The following is a 23,223-nucleotide window of genomic DNA, read 5'->3' as shown; positions in this document are numbered from 1 at the left end:
TATTGGAGAAGGAGAAAGCCAACAGAGAGCGGGATGGTGAGGCTCTCCTGTTGTGGGCAGTTTTGGGTGGCGGAGGGGGCTCTTGCCGCACTGACCCCTGTTCGTGGGCTGTAGAGACTTTTCCAAGAGAATCACTCTCAGGCGGAGCTCTCTGTCTTTTCGAGCTGTCGCCATGAGAGAAGAGCAGTGTGTACAGCTGTGGGGTGAATGGGTTTCCCCCAAACAGCGAATACATTTTGAATGGCCGTCTGAAGCCGGCATAGGCTCGTGGCTGGTTACATTTTTTAAAGCCCGCTGAGGCAGACATAGCCAGGGAGTTTTCTCTTCCTTTTCCTTATTCTGGTGTTTATTCTCCTTGTTTTATTTGTTTCTGTCTGTTGTTATTGTCCTTTTCTTCTGGTTTATTTTATTTTAATTTTTTTGTATTTGTTTTCTTCAGTTAAACAGCCGGGAGAGCCCCAGTCCGGGGCTTCACTCTGAAGTGAGTTCAGTCCCCTGAAGAGGGAGTTTTATTAATTTTCTTCTTATAACTTGTTTGTTTTGGTTTTTTGTTTGTTTTCTGAGAAAACGAGGGAAACTAACTTGGGAGTAAAAAGGGGGAACAACTGACTAAAGCTAAGTAAGAGGAAGGCAGTCTGAATGAGAGGGAGCTCCTGCTCACTCCGTCCACTGACGAGGGCGGTTGAAGAGGAACTAAAAGGGAGGAGATTGAACCGTGTGCTGCAAGAGGCGGGAAGGGCTCGAGACGCCTCATGAGCATGCGTGGCTGAATAGGGGAAACTGCTTTGCAAGGCTCCAATCTGCAGCTCAGGGTGACCCTTTACCTGAAGTGGAGCACCCACGGGGACACTACTCAAAGAAGAATAAATGTTAACCTGATAACCATATGGAAACAGAAGCCATCCCGTCAGTTGGGACAGAAATACCTCTGACAAACAGGGGACTTTAAGGGGAAAGGAAAGGCGTGTGCAGGACAGGACCTCCCACCCTTTCCTAAGCCTCTTACTCTCACACCCCCCAATGCTGGGGTGAGCAATAACTTATGGTGGGGGTCCACTCCAAGATTTTGGAAAGTGGTCATGGGCTGCCCTTTTCTGTAGAAGAGATGTGGGGTCTAAGATAGAGTTGGGGTGTGAGATCTGAGAGGGAGTTTGGGTGAAGAAGGGGGTTGTGACCTGGGTCAAGGGATTGGAGTGTAGGATAAAGGCGTATGAGTGCAACAGAGGATTCTGGTCTGGGGGAGGGGCTCCAGGATGGGGTGCAAAGTCTAGGAGGGAATTGTGACCTGGGAGAAGGGAAAAAGGGGGTACAGACTGCAGAGAGTTTGTCTGGTGACCTGGGGAGGGAATTGAAGTGTAGAAGGGGCAGGGGCAGAGGCAGCCTTTGGCTGGGAGGCACTTACCTAAAAATCTCCCAGACAGCAGACCTGCAGCACCGCCAAGACAGACTGAGGCTCCTGCCTTCTCCAGCCCCAGACCATTTGAAAAATGTAGCCTGCTCTCTCCATGTGGCTCTCAGCTCCGGGAGGGGGAAGAGGCTAGCACTGCCCCCAATTCCCCAGGCCAATCTCTCAGCTCCTATTGGCTGCTTGCTTCCAGCCAATAGGAGCAGAGACATTGGCTGGCATCAGTTCCTATTGGCTGGTTGTTTCCAACCAACAGGAGTTGAGAACTGGCCTGGGGGTGGGGAGACCACACAAAGCCTCCACCTCTCTGCAGAGCAGAGAGCTACATGGACTGCTCTTTAAACTCTCTCAGCTGTGTGCTTGAGGGTCCTGACAGAGTGGAACATGAGCCAGATCCAGTGGCTTGGCAGACTGGATTCGGGCCCTGGGCTCTTTTGCCCAGCCTTGCCCCAAGCACACAGCCTCCTTCACTGCCCTCCCCCAAAATCTTCAAGATCCTGCCTCCTGCCCTGAAGGACCTGGAGAATGCCATGCATGCATGCATGTGTTTATTTTAGTGAATGTTTGTTCAAGAAGCAGTAAGAATGAAGGTCATCAAATTTCATATGCAACTTCCTCTTCTCCCAATTTAAAGCAAGGTCATGGTTTGGCTGTGGCAGGAAAATGGGAAATGCCTGGAATTCAATTGTTTTCTATAACATGAAAAGGGAAGAGGTGTAACATCTTACCAAATTTCTAGCGACATGAAATGTCAGATAATGTAACTAGATTCCACTAACGCATCCTTTCATTGTGACAAAGATGACCAACTTATCCCCTCTCATTTTTCACTTCACTTACAACTTTATTTTCATGTTGCCCCCTACACATGAATTGCGATTCATGAGCTGCTATACACAGCTACCATCTCCTCTTCCCCCTTTTCTGGGGCCCATTCCTGAAAGGTGAATCTCTGCTAAAACTCACTTTTCCCATCACACCTAGAAAGAACTACTGTAGTTGATGAAGCCATCATCTTACTTTTAAAAGAATGTTTTGCTCTAACGTGCTGTGTTCTAATCTTCACTGAGCAACCACAAGCCTAATGATGTTACATCTGTCTTTTCTTCTCCAACCCTACCCATTTTGTTCCTCACACTTCTTATGCCACATCTTTAAGCTTCTTTTTAATATATGACAAATTTTTAAATGGAGAGCAGATAATTTTAACTTATACAATTTACAACTTACATTATTCTGGCCAACCACAAAACAAAATAGACATTTTAGTTTTCAGACAATTAGTTCTACCTTGGAAAACATTTTCTTACAACCATTCTGCCAATGCATTCCATTTAACGTGTATAACTTTTAAAAGCAAGTTAAAAATAGCAACATGAACAAAATCCCAATTAGTAGCAGTTGCAACAATAACCTTTGTCGGGATAAATTTAAGGTGTAAGGCACAGAGATAGTTACTATGGCAACAGCAGACACTTGCAAGGTACCATTAATGAGAAATGCAGTATCTGTCACACAAGAAGCCAGATGCTGTGGTAACCTGATGGTCTATTTAAAGCAACAGTGTTTTCTTCTTTCTGCCCTTCTATTTCAAGTAGTAGCTGGAAAATAAGCTGCTATAAAAGAATCTTTAAAATGCATGTTGTTCTTAGTTTCTATAATCTCTCCACCTTCCATCCTTAGAATTACAGTTTAATTGCTAATAGCTTAAACTAAGTTTTATTTAAAGCGTATTCACATCATACCTACCACGCATCACCACACTTCACATACTTTCTGCAAAATAGGATTTAGCTCAGACTACAAGAACAGTAAAGCAGGTAAAAGAGGCACTGTTTTAGGAATGTGTACAGACAAAAAAGTTAAAAATCAAGAACGATTTTCAATTTGAGCATTACAATAGTAAGATGATTATTTTTATGTATTTACAATAATGCTTTATTACATAAGCATTTCAGCATTTCCACAGCATATAAATTACCAATTTGTAATACTTTTACCAGCAACATTTTATCCATCCATCTACACACACACACACACACACACACACACACACACACACACCAACATTCAGTGTAAATCAAAAATTGTTAAGAAATTTGATGTATCTCATTTTTCTTTTTCATTCTCAGTTGCAAAAGACAAATCTGGACCATCACTGCCACCAAGAGCACTTTTCTCCAATGACAAAATTGCATGAATTCAGTATCGCACCTTTGGAATGACAGAAACTAAATAATTCACTGGGAAACATCATAACTCCACTGAAAAATGAGAAGTTGTGTATTACTGTACCTTCTCCTCATTGCACTGTTCCTAAATGCAGCATAAGCAGCTGACTATTCATATACCTTAGTATTCTCAAACTTTGCCCAAGTAGGTGCTGCCTTGGTGTCTTGCCAAGAGCCCAGGGACATGCCTGGTTTGTACAAACTGCAGTAAGTTGTTGCTACCCTCATCATTACTACAAAGATGCAGCCCACAAGATTTCAGCATGCATGGCTTCATCTTGACCCATGTGGCCTTATGCTCAGGACAAGATAAAGAGTTGCACACCAATGAGTGGATATCTTCCTTAAAAATAATTTTTAAAAAAAGGAAGTAATAGTGGCTATAAGTTGCACCACAGAACTTGTTTGAAAACTATTACACACACATATGGCCTTGTACACATCATTATAAGTAATGACATCAGTAGATGGCGTTTAATCACCCTAGTCAATCCAAACAAAGCAGTTGTGTCCGTGTTTAAAGATCAGTTATGAAATATAGACATCTTCCTTTTCCTAAAAACAAAGTTAGTGTAATAGTTCAAGAGAATATAGTTTATAGTCAAAACACTTAGCAGCTTATGATACAACAGGGATAAAACAGGTAGTACATATAGATTTTGGTAACTGGGTGGCTATGCTCTCTTCTGCACACCACTGTCACACATGTCTCACGCCTAATTCCCAGGAGCTAGAATTCAAATGAGATATAGGATTAGGACATCATTTTAAACAAAATTACTTGATTTCTCAATTTAATGTGATTAATTCCTTATCACAGGAGCCACATAAATAGTGCTTTATTACACTAATTTTGGGCAGACTATGCCAAGTACTGTGCATGGGCCAAATATAGCCCATGGAGTTATACAATGTGGCCTGTAGCTGGCCTCATCATTAATGTGGAAATATGACCTGCAGTAAATAGGGGAATCCCAGTAAACAACGTCCTGGCTTCCTCAAAGCTCAAGACCAAGTTGTTGTATAGTTTGCTGAGATCCTATTATCCTTGTGAACTGTTCCAAACTGTTCCATTTTCCTGAAAATTAGATGCAGCCTTCTGCTTGGGATAGGATGGATATATATGCATTCGTGTTTTACGCTGAGAAAAATGAGCATAACACCAAGGGGATGATTCTATTATACTGAGTGCGAACTGAATTAATAACATTATGACACTTATTCTGCAGTGTTGACATATTTCAATGTGTAGCTAAATGAAAACAAACCATCAAAAACACTGAATGTTATGCAGGAGAAAGAATAAGGAAGAATCATTCAGGAAGAAAACAGATGACCTGGCAAACTGCATCTGCTGCAGTAGTTTAGGAAGAGAGGGCTAATAGAGGTTCTTTGAGATGGTTGTCCTTAGGGTGCTCCAGCTTAAGTGTCTGGAGTGCCACTGTGCCTTTAGTCAGAGAATATAGATAGCAGTGCCCTCGGTAGGCTGCGCACAGGGGGGAGATGGCACACACCGGAGCAGCTACTCCTCATATGCAGCCAACCGTCCCTTCAGGTCTTTCTGGATCTGAAACAGAGGAGAGAAAGAGTGGATGGTGGAGCACCCACAGGGACAACCATCTCAAAGAACCTCCTTTATTGCACAACATGAGTAACAAGGTTGGACACTCCTGAGGGTGCTCAACCTTAGGTGACTATGAAGCAGTACTCATGCTCGGAAGAGGGAGCTTTGGTTGATCACTGGTATGCACTGTAGCTAATATCTTCTGGCCAAACCGAGTGTCATGAGACAGGCAAGTTTCAAGTGCACAATGCTTTGTAAACATATGAGTGGAGGACCATCTGGCAGATCTGCAAATATCTGAGAGAGGTATGTTATTCAGCTAAGCTGTATACATTGTCCTTGCTCTTGTGGAATGAGCATGTAGCTGTAGAGGAGGATCCTGCCCAAAGGTACAGTAAGTCAGTATAATACAGTCCATGATCCATTGGAGAGCCTCTGTTTAGAAATTGGCAGTTCTGTCCAAGTAGAAGGATACCACTCTGCGGACGTCCAATGTGTGCCATACAGCTTCCCTGGTGTCTGCATGGGGTTTTGGGAAGAATACAATTAATTAGAAGGATTCATTGCAATGAAAGGAAGTTGGGACCTTTGGGAAGAATTCGAGGGTGCTTGAAGAATGACTTTGTCCTTGTGGAATATTGTAAAATGGAGGGTCTGCCATCAACGCATCTAGTTCCCCTAGTTTCCTAACAGATTTAATGGTGATTAAGAAAGCCACCTTCATAGAGAGGTGGAGCATGGAACAGGTAGCAAAGGGTTCAAAAGGCTTGTGGGTGAAAGCCACAAGTACTAAGATGAGTTCCCAGGGTGAAGTTGGGGTCTTTGTGGGTGGGTAAATGTTTTCAATTCCCTTCAGGAAGCATTCAGTGATTGGATGGTCAAAAACAGACTTGTCAATAGGGAGATGAAAGGCCATTATCTCAGCCAGATGAATCTTTAGGGAGCTGAATGATAGCCCCAAGTTTTTAAGATCTAGGTACTCTTCAATCAAAGGGATGCTGTTGGAGGATTTATCTGTTTTTATTGTGTTCACACTGAGAATCTTTGCCACATGTAAAGATATGATTCCCTTGTCATTAGTCTGGAACTATTAAGAAGCATTTGTATGACCTGATCAGGGAATGTCATCTTTACTTAGGTGAACCAGTGAGAAACCATGCCTGAAGGTGAAGAGTTTGGAGGTGTGGATGATGCCTTCATGTATCAGAAGAAGCAATGAAGTCGCCCTGCCTTTCTTGGGGACATCTGCCGCTGCTAAGTATACCATGTCTGACTGGGCCAACAAGGAGCAACCAGAATTACTGTGGCCCAGTCCTGCTTTATCTTCTTGATTATTCAATGGAGGATCAAGATTGGAGGGAACGCATATGGCAGTAGTGTGTTCCACATTGTGAACACATTCCCCAGGGAGTGCATTCCAATGCCCACACGAGAACAGTACTGTGGACACTTCTTGTTGGCATTGGTTGCAAATGAGGCCACTACTGGGGAACCCCACTGGCTGACCACTTGCAGAAGGAGGTTGGAATCTGCCTGCCTTTCATGACTGGAATTGTGGCTGATAAACAGTTCTTAGCCATAGTTGCATGGGCCTCTCATGTAATCTGGCATGCTGTACTATGGAAGTAGCTGCTGCCATGTAGCCCAGTAATTGGAGACATGTCTTTGCAGTGACCTGGGGGTTGTTTTGACCTATTGCAAATAATTCCTTTATGGACTAAAACCTCTGCTGTGGAAAAGAGGCCACAGTCACTATACAGTCCAGGTGAGCGCCTATGAACTCTATTTCCTGAGCTGGTTGGAGTTTGCATTTCTGCAAGTTTATCTGTAGCAGTAGGCTCTGAAATGTTTACCTGGTCAGACTAACTGCCTCTTCTACTCTCTGACACGTGCTCTTAGCTGAAAGTTGAAGTACGGGAATATCATGACTCTCTGTCTGCGGAAGTGGACAGCCACGACTGCAAGTACTTTGGAGAACACCCTTGGAAACTTGGAGAGTCCAAAAGGTAGCACGGTGTATTGGAAGTGTACATTATTTACTGCGAATTGGAGGTACTTCCTATGTGCTAGGTGACCTGGAGGTCAAGGGTCAATAACTAGTCTCCTTTGTCTAAGGCAGGGATTACTGTGGATAGGATGACCATCTTGAAGCACTGTGGCCATATGTAATGGTTGAGCTTTCTTAAGTCGCGAATTGGTCTCCATCCTCCAGTCTTCCTCATTGTGAGGAAACAGTGAGAGGAGAACCCTTTGCCCTTGTGACCTTGAGGCAAGGGTTCCATTGCTCCCAATTTTTGTAGATGGTTCAGCTCCTGGATGAGGATGGTCTTGTGAGATGGGTCCCTGAAGGGAGAAGGGTGGTTAGACGGAATAAGTGAAAAAGAGATGCAGTAACCATTCTTGATAATGTCCAATACCTATCTGTCCATAGTAATAGAGGACCATTGCAGGTAGAAAGGTGATAGAAAGCTGCGGAATATGGGGAATGTGTCCAGCTGCCTTAGAATAACTTGAGTTATGCCCTCAATCTGAACTTGAAAATGTTTGCCTTGAAGTTGATGTTTGGGAGGTTGAGGGTTGGTTGGTGCACTGCCTGCACCTGGTCTGTCAGTGCTTACATCTGAGCTCATATTGTCTCTGTGGTTAAAGGTCAATTAAATGGGATGGGCCTGTATTTCTGAGTAAAATATTTCTCTTGCTTCCTTTTCACTGCAGGGACATGAATGCCTACCATCTTGAGAGTAACATGCACATCTTTTAGCATGTGCAGGGAAGCATCAATGGTGTAATGCAAAGACTTTCAAGCCTTAAAATGGGGAATCCTCCACTGTTGTCTGCACCTCATGAGTAAAGTCAGATGGGTGGAGCCAGGAGGCTCTCCTCATCACCGGGGCCATAGCATTACTGAAGGATGCAGTGTTAGAGGCATCCAAGGCCACTTGCAGAGCACTGCAAGATATTAGAGCTCCTTAATTTATGTTGGCCCTGAATCGGCTCTCTTTTTGTATCAGGGAGACTCTCAGTAAATTGTGATATACACATACATGTTTGAGCAGTTATTTTGCTAAGAGTGCAGTGTAATTTGCAATCCTTAGCATAGGGATGCTGAGGAGTATGCTTTCCTGCCCATCAAGTCCAAGTGTTTCCACTCCTTATCATAAAGAAGAGATTCTGGCAGCATTTTGCTTTCCTCTTTGGTTAACTGCATCAACAACCAAGGAATTGGGAGAGGGGTGGGAGAAGAGCAAGTCAGCTCCTGGAGGTAATACCATAAAAGATCTGATAGAAAGTATGTCTACACTTGCAGCCTATTTCTGAATAGGGCTGCAAATGTAGGCATTTGGAATTGCAAATCAAGCCCAGAACTTAAATATCCCATACTTGATTTGCATCTTCCCATCCGGGCACTCTTTTTTTTTTTTTTTTTTTAATTTACAAGCCCGGAATAACTGCCTGCATCTACATGCAGCAGTGCAACGGATGTTCGAAATAAAGCCCTATTTTGAACTACCTGTTATTCCTCCTGCAATGAAGTTTAATGCCTTTGCATTCTTCTATATATCCTCTCTGTCTGTTATGGTTCCCTTTCCACCATCATTAATTCCAGCCTTCATAATATCCAAGAGTAAATGGTTCTGCGGGACCTAATGACATTTTAGTAAATCAGATACCCTGAATGCCTCTGAGATTCCTAAATTACAGCAGATTCCATCAGCAAAAGAATGGAACTATTCATCGCTCTTTTGTGCAGTCTAAACAAAAGTGGGCTCCATGGAGCAACGAACCTGTAAGTACGCTGAAAGCACCCTGAGACAATATGCCACAGGTATAAAACACATCTGATCTGGTGATGTCCAGATTCATATTTTCAATCAGCATTTTAACTGCAGTTAACAATTGCTAAAATATAGTTATAAACACTTAGGCTACGTCTACACTGGCATGATCTTGCGCAAGAACTCTTTTGCAGAAGAGTTATTGTGCAAAAACTCTTCCAGAAGAGAGCGTCTACACTGGCATGTGCGTTTGCGCAAGAGATGTGCTTTTGCACAAGAGCATCCATGCCAGTGTAGATGTTCTCTTGTGCAAGAAAGCTCTGATGGCCATTTTAACCATAGGGCTTTCTTGCGTAAGAAATTCATGTTGCCTGTCTACGCTGGCCTCTTGCGCAAGAACAGTTGCGCAAGAGGGCTTATTCCTGAGCGGGAGCATCAGAGTTCTTGCACAAGAAGCACTGATTTCATACATTAGAACGTCTGTGTTCTTGCGCAAGAACTCGCAGCCAGTGTGGACAGGCAGCAAGATCACGCCAATGTAGACACAGCCACAGTGTACATAAAATTCCTTTATTAAGCAGATATCCTTTTTCTGTATGTTTTTCCTTAAATTCTTTTTGTTTGTTTGTTTCTAAGTGTCAGATTCTGTCTCCCATTCTATACCACCTGCAACATATTTTACAAGCCATTATATTTTGAGTTGCAGCCCACGGCTAGATCAAACTGATACACATTGTTGGGTTCTAAATTAACTGTAACCTCCAAGGAAAATTACCTGGGTGTAATCTGTTCAATGCAAAGTTAGTAAGACAAAAACGTTAGAATGCATAAAAACTGGAACAGAAGACAATAATGAAAATATTATCTAGTCACTATAAAGTCAATATTATTGTCTCATATACAGTGCTTTCTATCTCAAAAGAGAAACAAGAAATAGAAGGGGTCCTGAAACTCTTCTTTTGGAGAAAGACATACATATTGGAACAGTTTGGTATAAAGAGCAAAAAAACAGGAGAGAACATGGTGATGCAAGTATAAAGAATAATGTATGGTACAGAATAGTTGATCAGGTGCCTTGTAACCCTCTCATAATACAAGTCTGAGAACACAGTAGAGGTATCACATTTAAGCCAATAAAAAGAAACACTTCTTATTCAGCATATAATGAGGCTGCAGAATTCATTACCACAAATAACTTTTTTGAACACCGATTAAATACTTTGTTTTCACAATACCTGGTAGAACATTTCCTGCACCTCCAAAAATAATTCTCAATGAAAGAGTCCCATAAAAAAAATGTACATTACTTGGTAGTGGTTCATTAACTGCTGCTCTTTCATGCAAATGTTCTTAAAGGATATATTGGGAATTAATGCAATCTGAAAGCTCAGTTATTGCATAGTTCAGGGCCCTCTTGAACTTATGGCATGTTGTGAGAAAAGGATTGATTTTAAGAATACAGTAATAATGATTTGGGGCCTGAAGACACATGAGGGCATTCGGTTAAAATCAGAATACTATGACTCAAGAAATGAGAGAGAGATTGATTCCTTCCTGCACTCCATATCCTCCTTCTGTCAGTGCTTGAGGAAATACTATTTAACCTGCGCAATGGACAAGATGGGATCTCTTATGGGGACTAGCATCCCATGCTGCTGTAATTACTCAGAGGACCGAACAGCTAACCCATTACAATCTACTTTACTTGTAACCATGTCCATGGTTGCAAAAAAACCTGAAGTCTGTCTAGACTTCATTTTTATTCAATTTACTAGTAAAAAAATGATAAGAAAACTGTATTAGTTGGGAAATAATATATTCTGTGATTTCAGTTATCTATTCTGCTATGTAACAGGACACCAATAAATATGAACATTCTTTATGTGCTTGCTAGACTCTGCCATATGTTCAGATAGCACTCATAAGAAAATTGCAATAATTACAAAATATCAACAATATCAGATATTCACTATATAGCTACAATACCGAAGTCAGCAACCTAAAATCACAGAAATACTTCCTAGCTGCAACGGAACCACTTAAAAAAAATCATTGACAGCTATACCTTTGAAAATGTGATGTCCACAAAAATAAAATACTCAACAAGGACGTAAAAAATGCCTATTGACACTGCGTTCATGCAGGTGAAGAAAAGGACTGGTTGACTATGAGATCTTTAAATCCCCTTTGAACAAGAATTGGCTTGTGAAAAGTCAGTATGTGGAAATTGGGCTATTCCAACAATCCAGACACACAAGATTACAGTGAAACACAAATCATGGAACATCTGTCAAATCTGCCAGCACCAGGAGGCACTATGGAAGATCTCACTGGAGCTACAGACTGGACCATATCATGTGCCCAGCATGATAAAATCCTGTGATTGTGGTGCAAGGACAAGAGAAGTACTTATCAACCAAATTTGACAAAGGCTGTTCCCTCATGCAGGGGATTTCACTCCACCAAAGGAGTGAGATTCTGTGAGGGGGCTTTTGACAGAACAGATGCTGAGAGGAAAGGCTATGAACTCTCTTTAAAAGCACAAGAGTCTCTGCCATGCCCCCCAATCAGTGGCAAGGAAGGTGATAGTAGGGACAGACTGAAGCAGAAGCCAGAACAGGTAAATGGACTGAATGGCCGTTACCTGACGAAGTGTGGGCACAAAAGACCCATTGAGACTGCTTTCCCAGTGTACTGATAAACCCACTGACACACATCTCCTTGCTCTTGGTGGCTTCTCACCATCTTGTCCTGCTGGGCCAGATCTCTTGATCTCCCCCAGCCAAGGCATAGAGCTAAGATCACTGCCACCGCCGACAGCAATACAGACACTGAATCACCTCAAGTCTGAGGAGAATGCAACTTCAGGCACAACATTCAGGAAACCAATCATAAAATGATCAGAACCCTAAATAAACCATTCAGGCAAACCCCCTTTAACAATGAAAGGAGGATGTACTACTGATGGCTCCCCCAGGTAACAATTATTTACACTGGGCTTTATAGTAAATAAAAGTAATTGCATTAAGTACAAACAGTAGGATTTAAGAAGTTGCAAGTGAAGAGAGAGTAAAGTAAATTACAGATTTAAAATTTAAAAAAGCATAGCTAGTTCTAACAAATTGAAATGTATTTGTATTCTTATTGATAAACTAGGCAAATATAACTTAGATAGGGCCACGATAAGGTGGGTGCATAATTGGCTGGATAACCGTAGTCAGAGAGTTGTTGTTAACGGTTCTAAACCCTGCTGGAAAGGGATAACAAGTGGAGTTCCTCAAAGGTCTGTTTTGGGACCCGTATTGTTCAATATCTTCATCAATGATGTAGATATTGGGATAGAGAGTACGCTTATTAAGTTTGCAGATGATACCAAACTGGGTGGGGTTGCAACTTCTTTGGAGGATAGGGACATAATTCAAAATGACCTTAGCAAGTTAGAGAAATGGTTAGAGGTAAACAGGATGAGGTTTAATAAAGAGAAATGCAAAGTGCTCCACTTAGGAAGGAACAATCAGTTCCATACATACAAGATGGGAAGCGACTGTCTAGGACGGAGCGTGGCGGAAAGGGATCTAGGGGTCATAGTGGACCACAAGTTGAATATGAGTCAACAGTGTGATGCTGTTGCAAAAAAAGCAAATATGATTCTAGGTTGTATCAACAGGTGTGTTGTAAGCAAAACTCGTGAAGTCATTCTGCCGCTCTACTCTGCACTAGTTAGGCCTCAGCTGGAGTACTGTGTCCAGTTCTGGGCGCCACATTTCAAGAAAGATGTGGAGAAATTGGAAAGGGTACAGAGAAGAGCGACAAGAATGATTAAAGGTTTAGAGAACATGACCTATGAAGCCAGGCTTCATGAACTGGGCTTGTTTAGTTTGGAAAAAAGAAGATTAAGGCGGGACATGATAGCGGTTTTCAAATATCTAAAAGGGTGTCACAAGGAGGAAGGCGAAAATTTGTTCCTCTTGGTTTCTGGGGACAGGACAAGGAGTAATGGGCTTAAAGTGCAGCAGGGGAGGTTTAGATTGGACATTAGGAAAAAATTCCTAACTGTCAGGGTGGTCAAATATTGGAATAAATTGCCAAGGGAGGTGGTGGAATCTCCCTCTCTGGAGATATTTAAGAACAGGTTAGATAGACATCTGTCAGGGATGGTGTAGACGGAGCTTGATCCTGCCTTGAGGGCGGGGGGCTGGACTCGATGACCTCTCGAGGTCCCTTCCAGTCCTATTATTCTATGATTCTATGATTGCAAACTTACCCTAAAAATGTTCTTATTTCAGCAAAACTTTCAAGCCATGGAAGATCTTTTTCTCTCTGGCTCCCTGGCTATTTCCTTGGGTGTGTCTTGCTATCTAAAGACAATGAGACTGATAGCTTTCCAGAGTAAACAGACATTTCCTTTTGGGCAGGAACCCTCTGTTTCTGCCTCCTCTCCCCCAACATACACACCTTCAATGGAAAATTACCTGGTTAAACTAGTATACCAGCATGAGTTGGTTTGGTCACATGTCCCTCCAGGACCAACCACTATCTAAACTTATGAGACAAAACTAGGCAGTTATCAAGTCCTTGACTATCCAGTCCTTGACTATCCAGTATTGGAAACATCCTTGATGGCTTTCGTTTGCATGTTCAAAACCATAAACCATTCCATGTCCCATATTTCTAACTTTACGGACAAGAATGGTACGTACACCAACATAAGAGATACAGATCTAGCAGACTGTGACACAAAAACTGATAGGTTACATGAAGTATTTTGTCAAAAGTATCATATTTGCATGCACAAAACAATTTCATATAGCATGGGGGGACAGAGCAGATGCAGAGAGGGAAGGCTAGCAAGTACCTTTAACAGCACAAGAGTCCCTGTCAAGCGCCCCAACCAGCGGCAACGAAGGTGGTAGTGGAACAGACAAACAGAAGCCACCACAGGTAACTGGATCGAATGGCCCTGTTACCCATAGCAAATGGCTCAGAAACATTCAAAGTTAAAGAATCAAGACTAGTGACAAAAAATAAATCTGACTTCTGCATCATAGTGCAAGAATGAAGTTGTCTCTCTCATTCATACTCCTGCTGCATCAGGCCTTGGATTTATTTTGTGCTCCAATGTGGTGGTGGTGAAGGTTCTTTTGGCAATTTGCTGTTACACTTATCTAGTTTAAACAAAAAGTTCACTCCAATTAGTTTAGCACACAGAGAACTGTATTTATTTTTGTTGAATTTAGGACTCAAATCATACCCTATATACTAATGATACAGTGACATCAGCAGATAAGACAGAATGAAAACATTTCAAACCTATTTCTAAAGAAACACACAGGATAAGGCAATGGGAATTTTGTAATAAAGCAGCTTTCTACAGTACCTTTCAAACTTATCCTTCAGATCAAAAGACCTGAATGATACAGTATCATAGCAGTTATTATCCCTCTCAATTAATGGAGAGAAAAATGTATTTCAGTATTAAAGAATGAGGCAAAGTACTGAAGCAGTAATCTTAAATGACTCTTCTCCTTGTAAGAAACTTGAACAACCATTAATACTAAAGCTATTTAAATTGCTTTTTAAATTACTCTAAAATAATATGATTGGGGTATTTTTGTCTGCAGCTGCAGGAAATCTACAATATAACATCATGATCTTTTTAGAGGAGATCAGTGTTTAGGAATAGAATCAACTGGATGTGGTGTAGAACTAAGTTCCCTGTCAGTTGCGAACCTGTGCATCCACACAGCTATTTTCGGAGTGCCGCTCAGAGGTTCAAAGCTCCCATACAGGCAGTGAGCTCAGCTGACCGGTGGGGGAGTGGGGTGTTTCTAAGCATCAGCTAAACAGAACTAGTTGTGTACTTGAACTGAGGAGATCCCAGAGCAGGCAAGCACAAGACAAGGAAAAATAAGTGGCGGGAGGGAGAAAGTAATTAACTAACTAGCTTGGGAGGGGGGAGTTTGGAGAGTCCCATCTGCAAGGAGGCGGGGGCAGAGGCAGAGGAAGAAACCCAGGAGTCTCCTCAAGCCTCTTGGACTGGGAAGGAAGGTAAGGGGTGAAACTGCATGGGATGGGTGCGGAAAACAGGAGATGGGTAGGTGCTGGCATTAGAGTCAGGTGGCAAGGGGGGTTGTTTGTGCTGTGTTCTGGGGTGAAGTGGGGGGAGATGTGGATAATTTCTGCTGATCTTATCCTGACTCCCAGCTAGACTGCTGGTGCCTGCTAGTCTGAGAAGCAGGATTTTATCCCAGTCCGCAGCTGGGCAGGGGGGAGCAGATTGTACAGGGGTAGGTGGGGGCTGTTGGTGGCATCTAAGCAGTGATTTGGGGGCAGGGGCAGTTTGTTCGGGGTGTTCTTCTGATTCACTTGCTGTAGTTTTCTCTCTCTGGGTTGGAGGGGGAAACTGGTTGCATGGGGAGGGAGTGGTGCCATGACATTTGCATGATTCCATTGTGCACAAAGTTTACATCCGTGTTAACTGCTTACAGTAAGGAAGGAAGAGATTCTTTTAACAGAGATTTTTAGGAGTGCTGCAAATATCTAAAACTCTGATCTTAGTGATTTTTACTTGTGTTACTAATTAATACATGTTATATTGTATTGCATTAAGACAAGATGTTTGTTATATGGTTGAGTTCTGGCTCTTATGTCAGAAGTAGCAAGTACTAAGAATGATGCTAGTTGTTTTGTAGGATGAAATTTTATTTCTAAGCTCTTTGACACACAATCTGTCTACACACCCTGAAGCCATGTGTTAATTTGTTCTGGGGCTGCTTCTCTTTCAGTTGGTGACACACAAAAGATGAACATTTCAAACCAGGAAACTTTTATGTTTATAGAGCATGGATCCTAACATTCCCCAGAGAAACTGTGTAAGCCTTAGTGAATACCACTGTCCGCACCAAAGGTGGAGCACCCACAGGGACAATGCTCGAAAAACTGCATAAGCTTTAGTGAATACTTTTTGCTCTCCTTTCCAGTGTCAGTAAATATTGTATTAGTCATGCTCTCCTTGCAAATACTATTTCTATTTCTTGTTGACTCAGATTTGTTTAGTATCTTAAAGCTGAGCTATGTGGATAATATGTATTTTGGTGTGTTTACTAGCTTGAGTTGTTAAAAAAGGGTACATGTACTCCAAGGGTAGCATTAATTTTCTTTTTATTAATTTCATATTAATTATTGTAAACATTGTGCCTTGTTAAATACCTTTTTATGTGTGTGTGGGGGGGGTGTATTGGTGGTGCACATCCACACACTACCTCAATATTGGTGTTGCAAAGAAGAAATTTCAATGCGTCCAAAAGAAAATTCAACCCTCCTAAGGATAAAAAAAATGTTAGAGAGAACATTGGTGTGGAACTGTCAGCCTCAATAAAATCTTTGGGCATTAAAACATGCATAACTGGCATCAACTCAAGGCAATCATCTTTCCTTCATTCATTAAATAGTTACAGTACTTCCCAACAGAAAAAAGAGTGCATATCCTTAAGTACAGATAGCTTTAGAACAGGAGTGGGTGATAAGCAGCTCGCAGGCTAGACATTTTTGCCATCTTTAGCCCCTGGTGGGCCGCTGGCATTTTATTTACCTAACACCTCTGCAGGTAAGTCCATCTGCAGCTCTCATTGCCCACTGATTGCCATTCACAACCAATAGGAGCTGCAGGAAATGGTACAGACCAGCACATCACTTCCTGCAGCTCCCATTGGCCAAGAATGGTGATCCACAGCCAATGGGAGCTGCTAGCGGCTATACTGGCAGAGACAGATAAATAAAGCATGAGCAGACTGCTAGAGGCTTACCCTGGCAAATCAACCCTGCTCTAGAAGCTGAAGACATCCGTTTAGCCTAGAAAAATTACAAGACAGTAAACAGTGCAAACTCCAAATTCAACTCCATCTAAATTCGATCCTAATCTGGAATGACACCTGTGACTAATCACCTTTTGATGTCTTGCAACTAGGAACTGTTTTTTACACTATCAGCAAGGGTCTTTTTTTAAAAAGACATTTGTCAACTGCTAATTGGACTGACATCAAATTCATTTCATAATTTGTATCTATGACCTGAAAGTGAAAGGCTCTATATATATAGTTACTCATTCTCTGAGTCATCAATTCCTCCACTAATGAAGGTTTTCAAATTTAATTAGGTAACAGATACGAAAAATTCAACTCCATATAAAATACTTTATTTTAGAACCAATTGGTACAATGCTACGCGGTAACTAAGATTGCAGGAAAGAGCATATGCTCTTTCCTGCAATCTTAGTTACCACGTAGCATTGTACCAATTGGTTCTAAAATAAAGTATTTTATATGGAGTTGAATTTTTCGTATCTGTTACCTAATTAACAGGAAGGTAAAGAGTGAGGTAAAGGTAAAGAGTGAGGCCGTATACCTCTGAAGAAAAATATGTGGAGTTTTACGGAAGATAGCTCAATACTTATCTTAGATGTGAAGTAGGGAAATTAGGCTATTTTAAAAGAATTACTGATAGGCAAATAGGCAAGAGTCGGTGTCACAGGTTGCAGTGGAGCGCTAAACCAAGTTAAATTATCTTAAAAGGGTGTCAAAATTGGGGCTTGCCCTGATGGGAAGGACCGTGGGGACCTCCCCGCTGGTTATCCGTCCTGGGGCAACGATGTCGACCCCTAGCCCCCTGGCGGTGCGCAACCGTCCCGGAACCTCCACCGGAGGCCCGGGAGCAGCGCCTCCAGTAATCCCCACAGGGGACCTGGGGCTGCACTCTCCCCTGCTGCCTACAGGGCAGCTGCCGATGCTGCGGGGCAGGCATGTGGATGCCCAAGGACTTTAACATGGACCTTGTGTCCTTCAGGGTATGGAGCCTAGAGTCAGTGTGCTCCGAGAACAGAGTTTTGCCCTCGAAAGGCAAGTCCTAGATCGTATGTTGCACATCAGGGGGAATCGCTGAGACATGCAGCCATGTCCTGGGACGCATAACGACACCAATTGCCATAGTGCGGGCTGCCGAATCAACGGTGTCCAGTGACGCCTGGAGAGCGGTTCGTGCAATGACTTTACCCTCCGAGGCAATGGCCGTGAACTCCTGACGGTCCTCCGCTGGGAGTCTGTCTCTGAACTTTTCGACGGCCTGCCAGGTATTAAAAGCATACCGACTTAGCATCACCTGCTGATTAGCGATGCGGAGTTGTAGTGCCCCTGTGGCGTAAACCTTATGGCCCATCAAATCCAGCCGCTTAGGCTCTCTTGCCTTTGGAGAAGGATCGGGCTGAGGGAGCCTTTCCTTTTGGGCCGCAGCCTGCATGACCAAGGACCCCGGGATGGGCTGTGAATACAGGTATTCATGCCCCGAGTGCAGGACATAATAACGCCTCTCGACCCCTTTTAAGGTAGGGGTCAAGGTCGCCGGCGTTTGCCACAGGGCATTAGTAATTTTGGACACCGTTTTGTTGAGCGGTAAGGCCAACCGCGTAGGCGCGTCCTCCGTGAGGATATCCACAACTGGATCCATGTCCTCAATGACAGGTTCCACCGGAACAGCCAGGTTAGAAGCCATGCGCCGCAGCAGATCCTGGTGCGTACGGGCATCCATGTAAGGCAGACTTGGTGCCGGGTCTGCTAGTGCCTTGTTCCGAGATGACGACGACGATGATTCTTGAATTGGCACAGGAGTGGCTGTCGCCAACTGCGGTGCCAGTTGGGCAACTTGTGCCCCCGATGGGTCCGCCTCCAGTGCCGCTGCCTGCACCGCTGGATCGGGTTGCGGTGCCCAAAGTGGGGAGGGAGGGGCCCGGGACAGTCAAGCCGACGGTTGGGAACGGTGCCCTGAAGCCTCCGACCCCAAAGAGGGGGGCAGCTGACCTTGCCACTGATGGTAGGCCCAGGGGGTCCAAAAAGGCCACTGTGGATGCGAGGGCCATGTTTGCTGAGTGTGGTCCCGCCAGTGTCTGGACCTGTGGGCCAAGGATGCTCCCGAGGCCCCCAATCGGATGGAGGTAGCATCTGAGTCCGACGAGTAATCGGACTCGGGCCAGGGTAGAGCCAAGGAGGAATGCGGGGCAAACTTAGCCATGGATTCAGGCTTGCCCACATGATTACGGCGGGGCTGGACGATCTGCGGCACCGGAGGACCCATGCCCAGTGCCGGAAGGCTTGTTGACGGTTGCGGCACCGGATTGCTGAACCCAGTTGCAGTACCGGATGCGAGGTAGCCAGCTGCGGCACCGGGGTGCCTCGGTCCGGTGCCGGTTGAGTCGCCAGCAGTTGCGTCACCAGGGTGCCCCAGCCCGGTGCCGGTTGAGACGCCAGCAGTTGCGGCACCAGGGTACCCCGGGCCTGGTGCCAGTTGAGTTACCACCATTGGTTGCGGCACCGGGGTGGCTCAGGCCCGGTGCCGGTTGAGTTGTGGCCGGCGGTTGCGGCACCGGGGTTCCCAGGCCCGGCGCCAGAAGAGACCACTGCATTGATGCCGGTGCCGATGAAGGCACGGAGACGGATGCTGGCTCTTGGGTGTCCGCCATGGAGGAGAGAGGTGCCTGAGTGGATGCCACACGGCTACGGAGATATGACACCGGTACCGCCAGGCGGGGGGCTGGCAGGGAGGTCAGCTGCAGCGAAGTTCGAGCATGGCTCGAAGCTACCTGATACTGACTACTCGGCGTCGAAAAGGGTGCCGTAGTAGCGATCGGTACTGACCCCACATGGGGTGGTCCTGACGCGTAAGCCGCCTTAGCATGCCGACCTGGGCCATGCGGGGGCGAAGTCGTAGCCAGCTGAGTCTCCGACGAGGGTGACCTCGACCCTTCCGAGTCAACTGACAATGGAGGGGAGGTCGTGAGGCTAATAAGGTCCTGCGCCGCTTCAAACGTGTCCGGTGTGGATGGGTGGTGTGAAGGTAGGCGACCAGGACTATCGAGGCCTCCTCGATGCCGGCGGTGCGCCGCAGGAGACGTGTGTACCAGTGAGCCTGCGCCGTGGTGCCCGATAGAAGTTGATTTCTTTGAAGGGGACCTTCTGCGGGACTTCTTCGCCCTCTTGGATGGAGGAGAGTGAGACCGGTGCCGAGACCTCGACGCCGACGCACGGTGCCGGTGTGGAGCCTCCCACGTGGAAGCTAGTGCGCTGCGCACCGTAGGTTGCTGCAGCAACACCGGTTGAAGCGCTGTCTCCATGAGGAGAAGCTTCAGGCGGGAAACCCTTTCTTTTCTCGTACGGGGCTTAAAGGACTTACAGATCTTACAGGCAATTGCCAGATGAGCTTCACCCAAACACTTAAGGCAACTGTCGTGTGGGTTGCCCCTGGGCATAAACTTCCCGCTGTCAGCGCACGTCTTGAAGCCTTGCAGCCCTGGCATTCCTTACTCCCAAGGAGGAAGGAACAGAACAAAGAACCTAACTATCTAACTATAAGAACTATTTACAGACAAATGTGAGAACAGGAACCATTAACTAACTAAGAGAGATAGAGATGCTCCAACGACCGTCACAGCAGTAAGAAGGAACTGAGGTGGAGCAGCACCGGCAGTGGTACTTATGCCCCGCCATGGCGGCGCCACTCCAGGGGGCGCCCTGCCGGCGGTACGGGTACCGCTAGGGAAAACGCTCCGGAAGACATGGTGCACGCGGTGCGCACACCTACTTCGAATGGACATGAGCAACCACTCGAAGAAGAACTTGAGCCCTCTCCTCCACCCCAGGCTCCTCCCCCACTCCATCCATTCCCCCAATTCTCTGTCCCACCTCCTTTTACCTCACTACCACTTCATTCATTCCCCCAAGTCTCCACACTTGCTCCACCTCCTTCTACTCCTTCCGCTAGAGTAGAGAGCTTACTTACAACACTCCTTATAACACATCCCAAAATGACAATTTTTTTTGCAACAGGTTTACACTTAACTTGTGATCCACTGTGACACCCCCTCCCACCCAATCTCTTTCCAAACTACTCCTTCCTAGGCAGTCATTTCCCTTGTTGTATGTATGGAACTGACTTCCTTCCTACGTAGAGTACTTGGCATTAATCCATATTGAATTTCATCCTATTTACTTCAGGCCATTTCTCCAGATTTTGAATTTTAATCATATCCCTCCAAAGCACTTGCAAACGCTCCTAGCTCAGTATCAACTGCAAACTTTATAAACAAACTCTCTATGCCATTATCTAAACCACTGATGAAGATATTTAATGGAACTGGATACAGAATTGATCTCTATGGCACCACACTTATTAGTCCCTTCTTGTGTGACTTTGAACCACTGATAACTTCTCTCTGGAAATAATTGCAAACAGGTATGTATCCATCTTATAGTAACTCCATCTCTAGGTTGTATTTTCCTTGTTTGTTTATGAAAGTCAAAGTCAAAATATATCACATCTACCGCTTGCAAACTGATTGCTTAATTGTTTTCTCACTACCTTTCTGGCTACAGAGATTAAGCTGACAGGTCTGACATTCCGTGGGTTATCCTTATTTCCCTATTTATAGATTGGAAATATATTTCCCTTTTCTAGTCTTCTGGAATGTCTCCTGTATTCTGTGATTTTCAAAGATAATTGGTAATGCCTCAGATCTCTCACCAGTCAGCTCCTTGAGTATTCTAGGATGAGTTTTATCAGGCCCTAGTGACTTGAAGACATTTAACTTGTCTAAGTAGTTTAGCCTCTGATCCTACTTCATTTTCACTGGTGAAACCCAAAACACCTTTTTGTTGAAACCCAAAACAAAGAAACCATTAAGCTCCTCTGCATTTAGACATGTGCTGCTGCTATTTTTCCCCCCTTCATTGAGTAACAGGCCTACTCTGTCCTTGATCTTCCTCTTTCTTCTATACATTTGTAGATTTTTTTTGTTACCTTTTATATGTGTTTAGCTACTTTGATCTCACCGTAGTTTTTTATATTCATCCTTTGTGATTTGACCTTGTTTCCACTTTTTGTAGGATGTGCTCTTGATTTTTAGATCTTTGACAATCTCCTGGTTAAATGAGGGTGATCTCTTGCCACACTTCCTATATTTCCTACACAGCAGGATCGCTTGCTCTTGTGCACTTAATTACTCTTTGAAAAAAATGCCAACTGTCAATTGTTTTCTGAGTCTTGCTTGCCATGGTATCCTACCTACCAACTCCTTGAGTTTGCTAAAGTCTACCTTCTTGAAAACCATTGTGTTCGTTTTGCTGTTCTCCTCCTACCATTCCTTAGATTCATGAACTTTATCGTTTTATTATCACATTCATCCAAGCTGTCTTCCACTTTCACCTTCTTAACCAATTCCTCACTATTTGTCAAAATTAAATCTATAACAACTTTTGCCGAAGTAGCTTTCTCCACCTTCTGTAATAACTTGCCTCCAATACAGTACATTCCAAGAACTTGCCTTGTTATTTTCCAAACCAAAGTCTGGATAGTTGAATTCCCCAATCACCACAAAGTTCTGTGCCTGGGATGTTTTTGTTGGTTATTTATTAAAAAAAGCCTCATCCACGCTCAACTAGTTGGTAAGGACAGGAAAACAGAGGAATTGTCATAATATGTAGATCAGCATTTTACTCCAGACAGTGCCCAGCAACAGCTGTTTCTAAAAAAGGTAAAATAAATATTGCAGTAGATATCTATGGAACAACTGCCCCAATGTGAAAGTCTCTTTCCAAACTCATTAATGATGCTTTCCTGAATACTTGAGACAATTCAAATGAGTCTCACTAGTAGGTGTTGGTTTGCTGCGTAAAGGACACTGTTTAAACTAGTACTACAGGAGGGATGGAGTGCCTCCCAATGGAGAGGAGTCCAAGTCCCATACGACAACTACTGAAAATAAACTTACAAAACTATGAAAATAACTATTTTAAATGAAAAAGAGTGGATAGCACTGAAATACTAGACCTATGAGCATACAGCAGCAATAGAGGTCAGTGCAAAGCCAATGAATGCCATTAAGAGAAACATCTCCAACAGCTGTGCTCGGGGCACACACACAATTTAATCAGAATGGACATGTGTGCACACTCAAAGAAGAACGGGGAGAGTCAGAGCATGGAAGAGTCAGGAAGTAGAGACTGAGAGCTGCCAAAGACGCAAAGGAGAGAAGAAGCAAGAAAGAACGGACAGGAGCTGCTTGGAGAGAACTGAGATTGGGAAAAAGTTCCATTTAGAAGGAAAGCAGTAGTTATGAGTTGCATATTGAGGAGCTTGTATGAAAACTGATGGTGAAAGCCAAGAAAAGCTGGAGACACAGACAAGCAAAAGGCACAGGCAGTTGTG

General features: G+C 44.0%; 1 protein-coding gene across 2 annotated transcripts in view; it reads right to left on the bottom strand.

Annotated features, from left to right (window-relative positions):
- Positions 1-23,223, bottom strand: part of TRAPPC9 (trafficking protein particle complex subunit 9) — a 655,570-nt gene that overhangs the window by 418,854 nt on the left and 213,493 nt on the right. The window contains exon 20 of one of the 2 annotated variants that reach the window (XM_075920072.2): positions 3,489-5,203. The exons of the other annotated variant lie outside the window; for it this stretch is intronic. Within the exon in view, the coding sequence (XP_075776187.2) occupies positions 5,188-5,203 (16 nt within the window). The 3' untranslated portion in view covers positions 3,489-5,187. Of the gene's footprint in view, positions 1-3,488; positions 5,204-23,223 lie in introns of those variants that run through there. 2 annotated transcript variants of the gene reach the window in all.

This window comes from Pelodiscus sinensis, chromosome 2, assembly GCF_052426305.1.
Source record: "Pelodiscus sinensis isolate ZL-2025 chromosome 2, ASM5242630v1, whole genome shotgun sequence".
Classification (NCBI taxonomy): domain Eukaryota; kingdom Metazoa; phylum Chordata; order Testudines; family Trionychidae; genus Pelodiscus; species Pelodiscus sinensis.
This window is presented reverse-complemented; position numbering and strand designations above follow the sequence as displayed.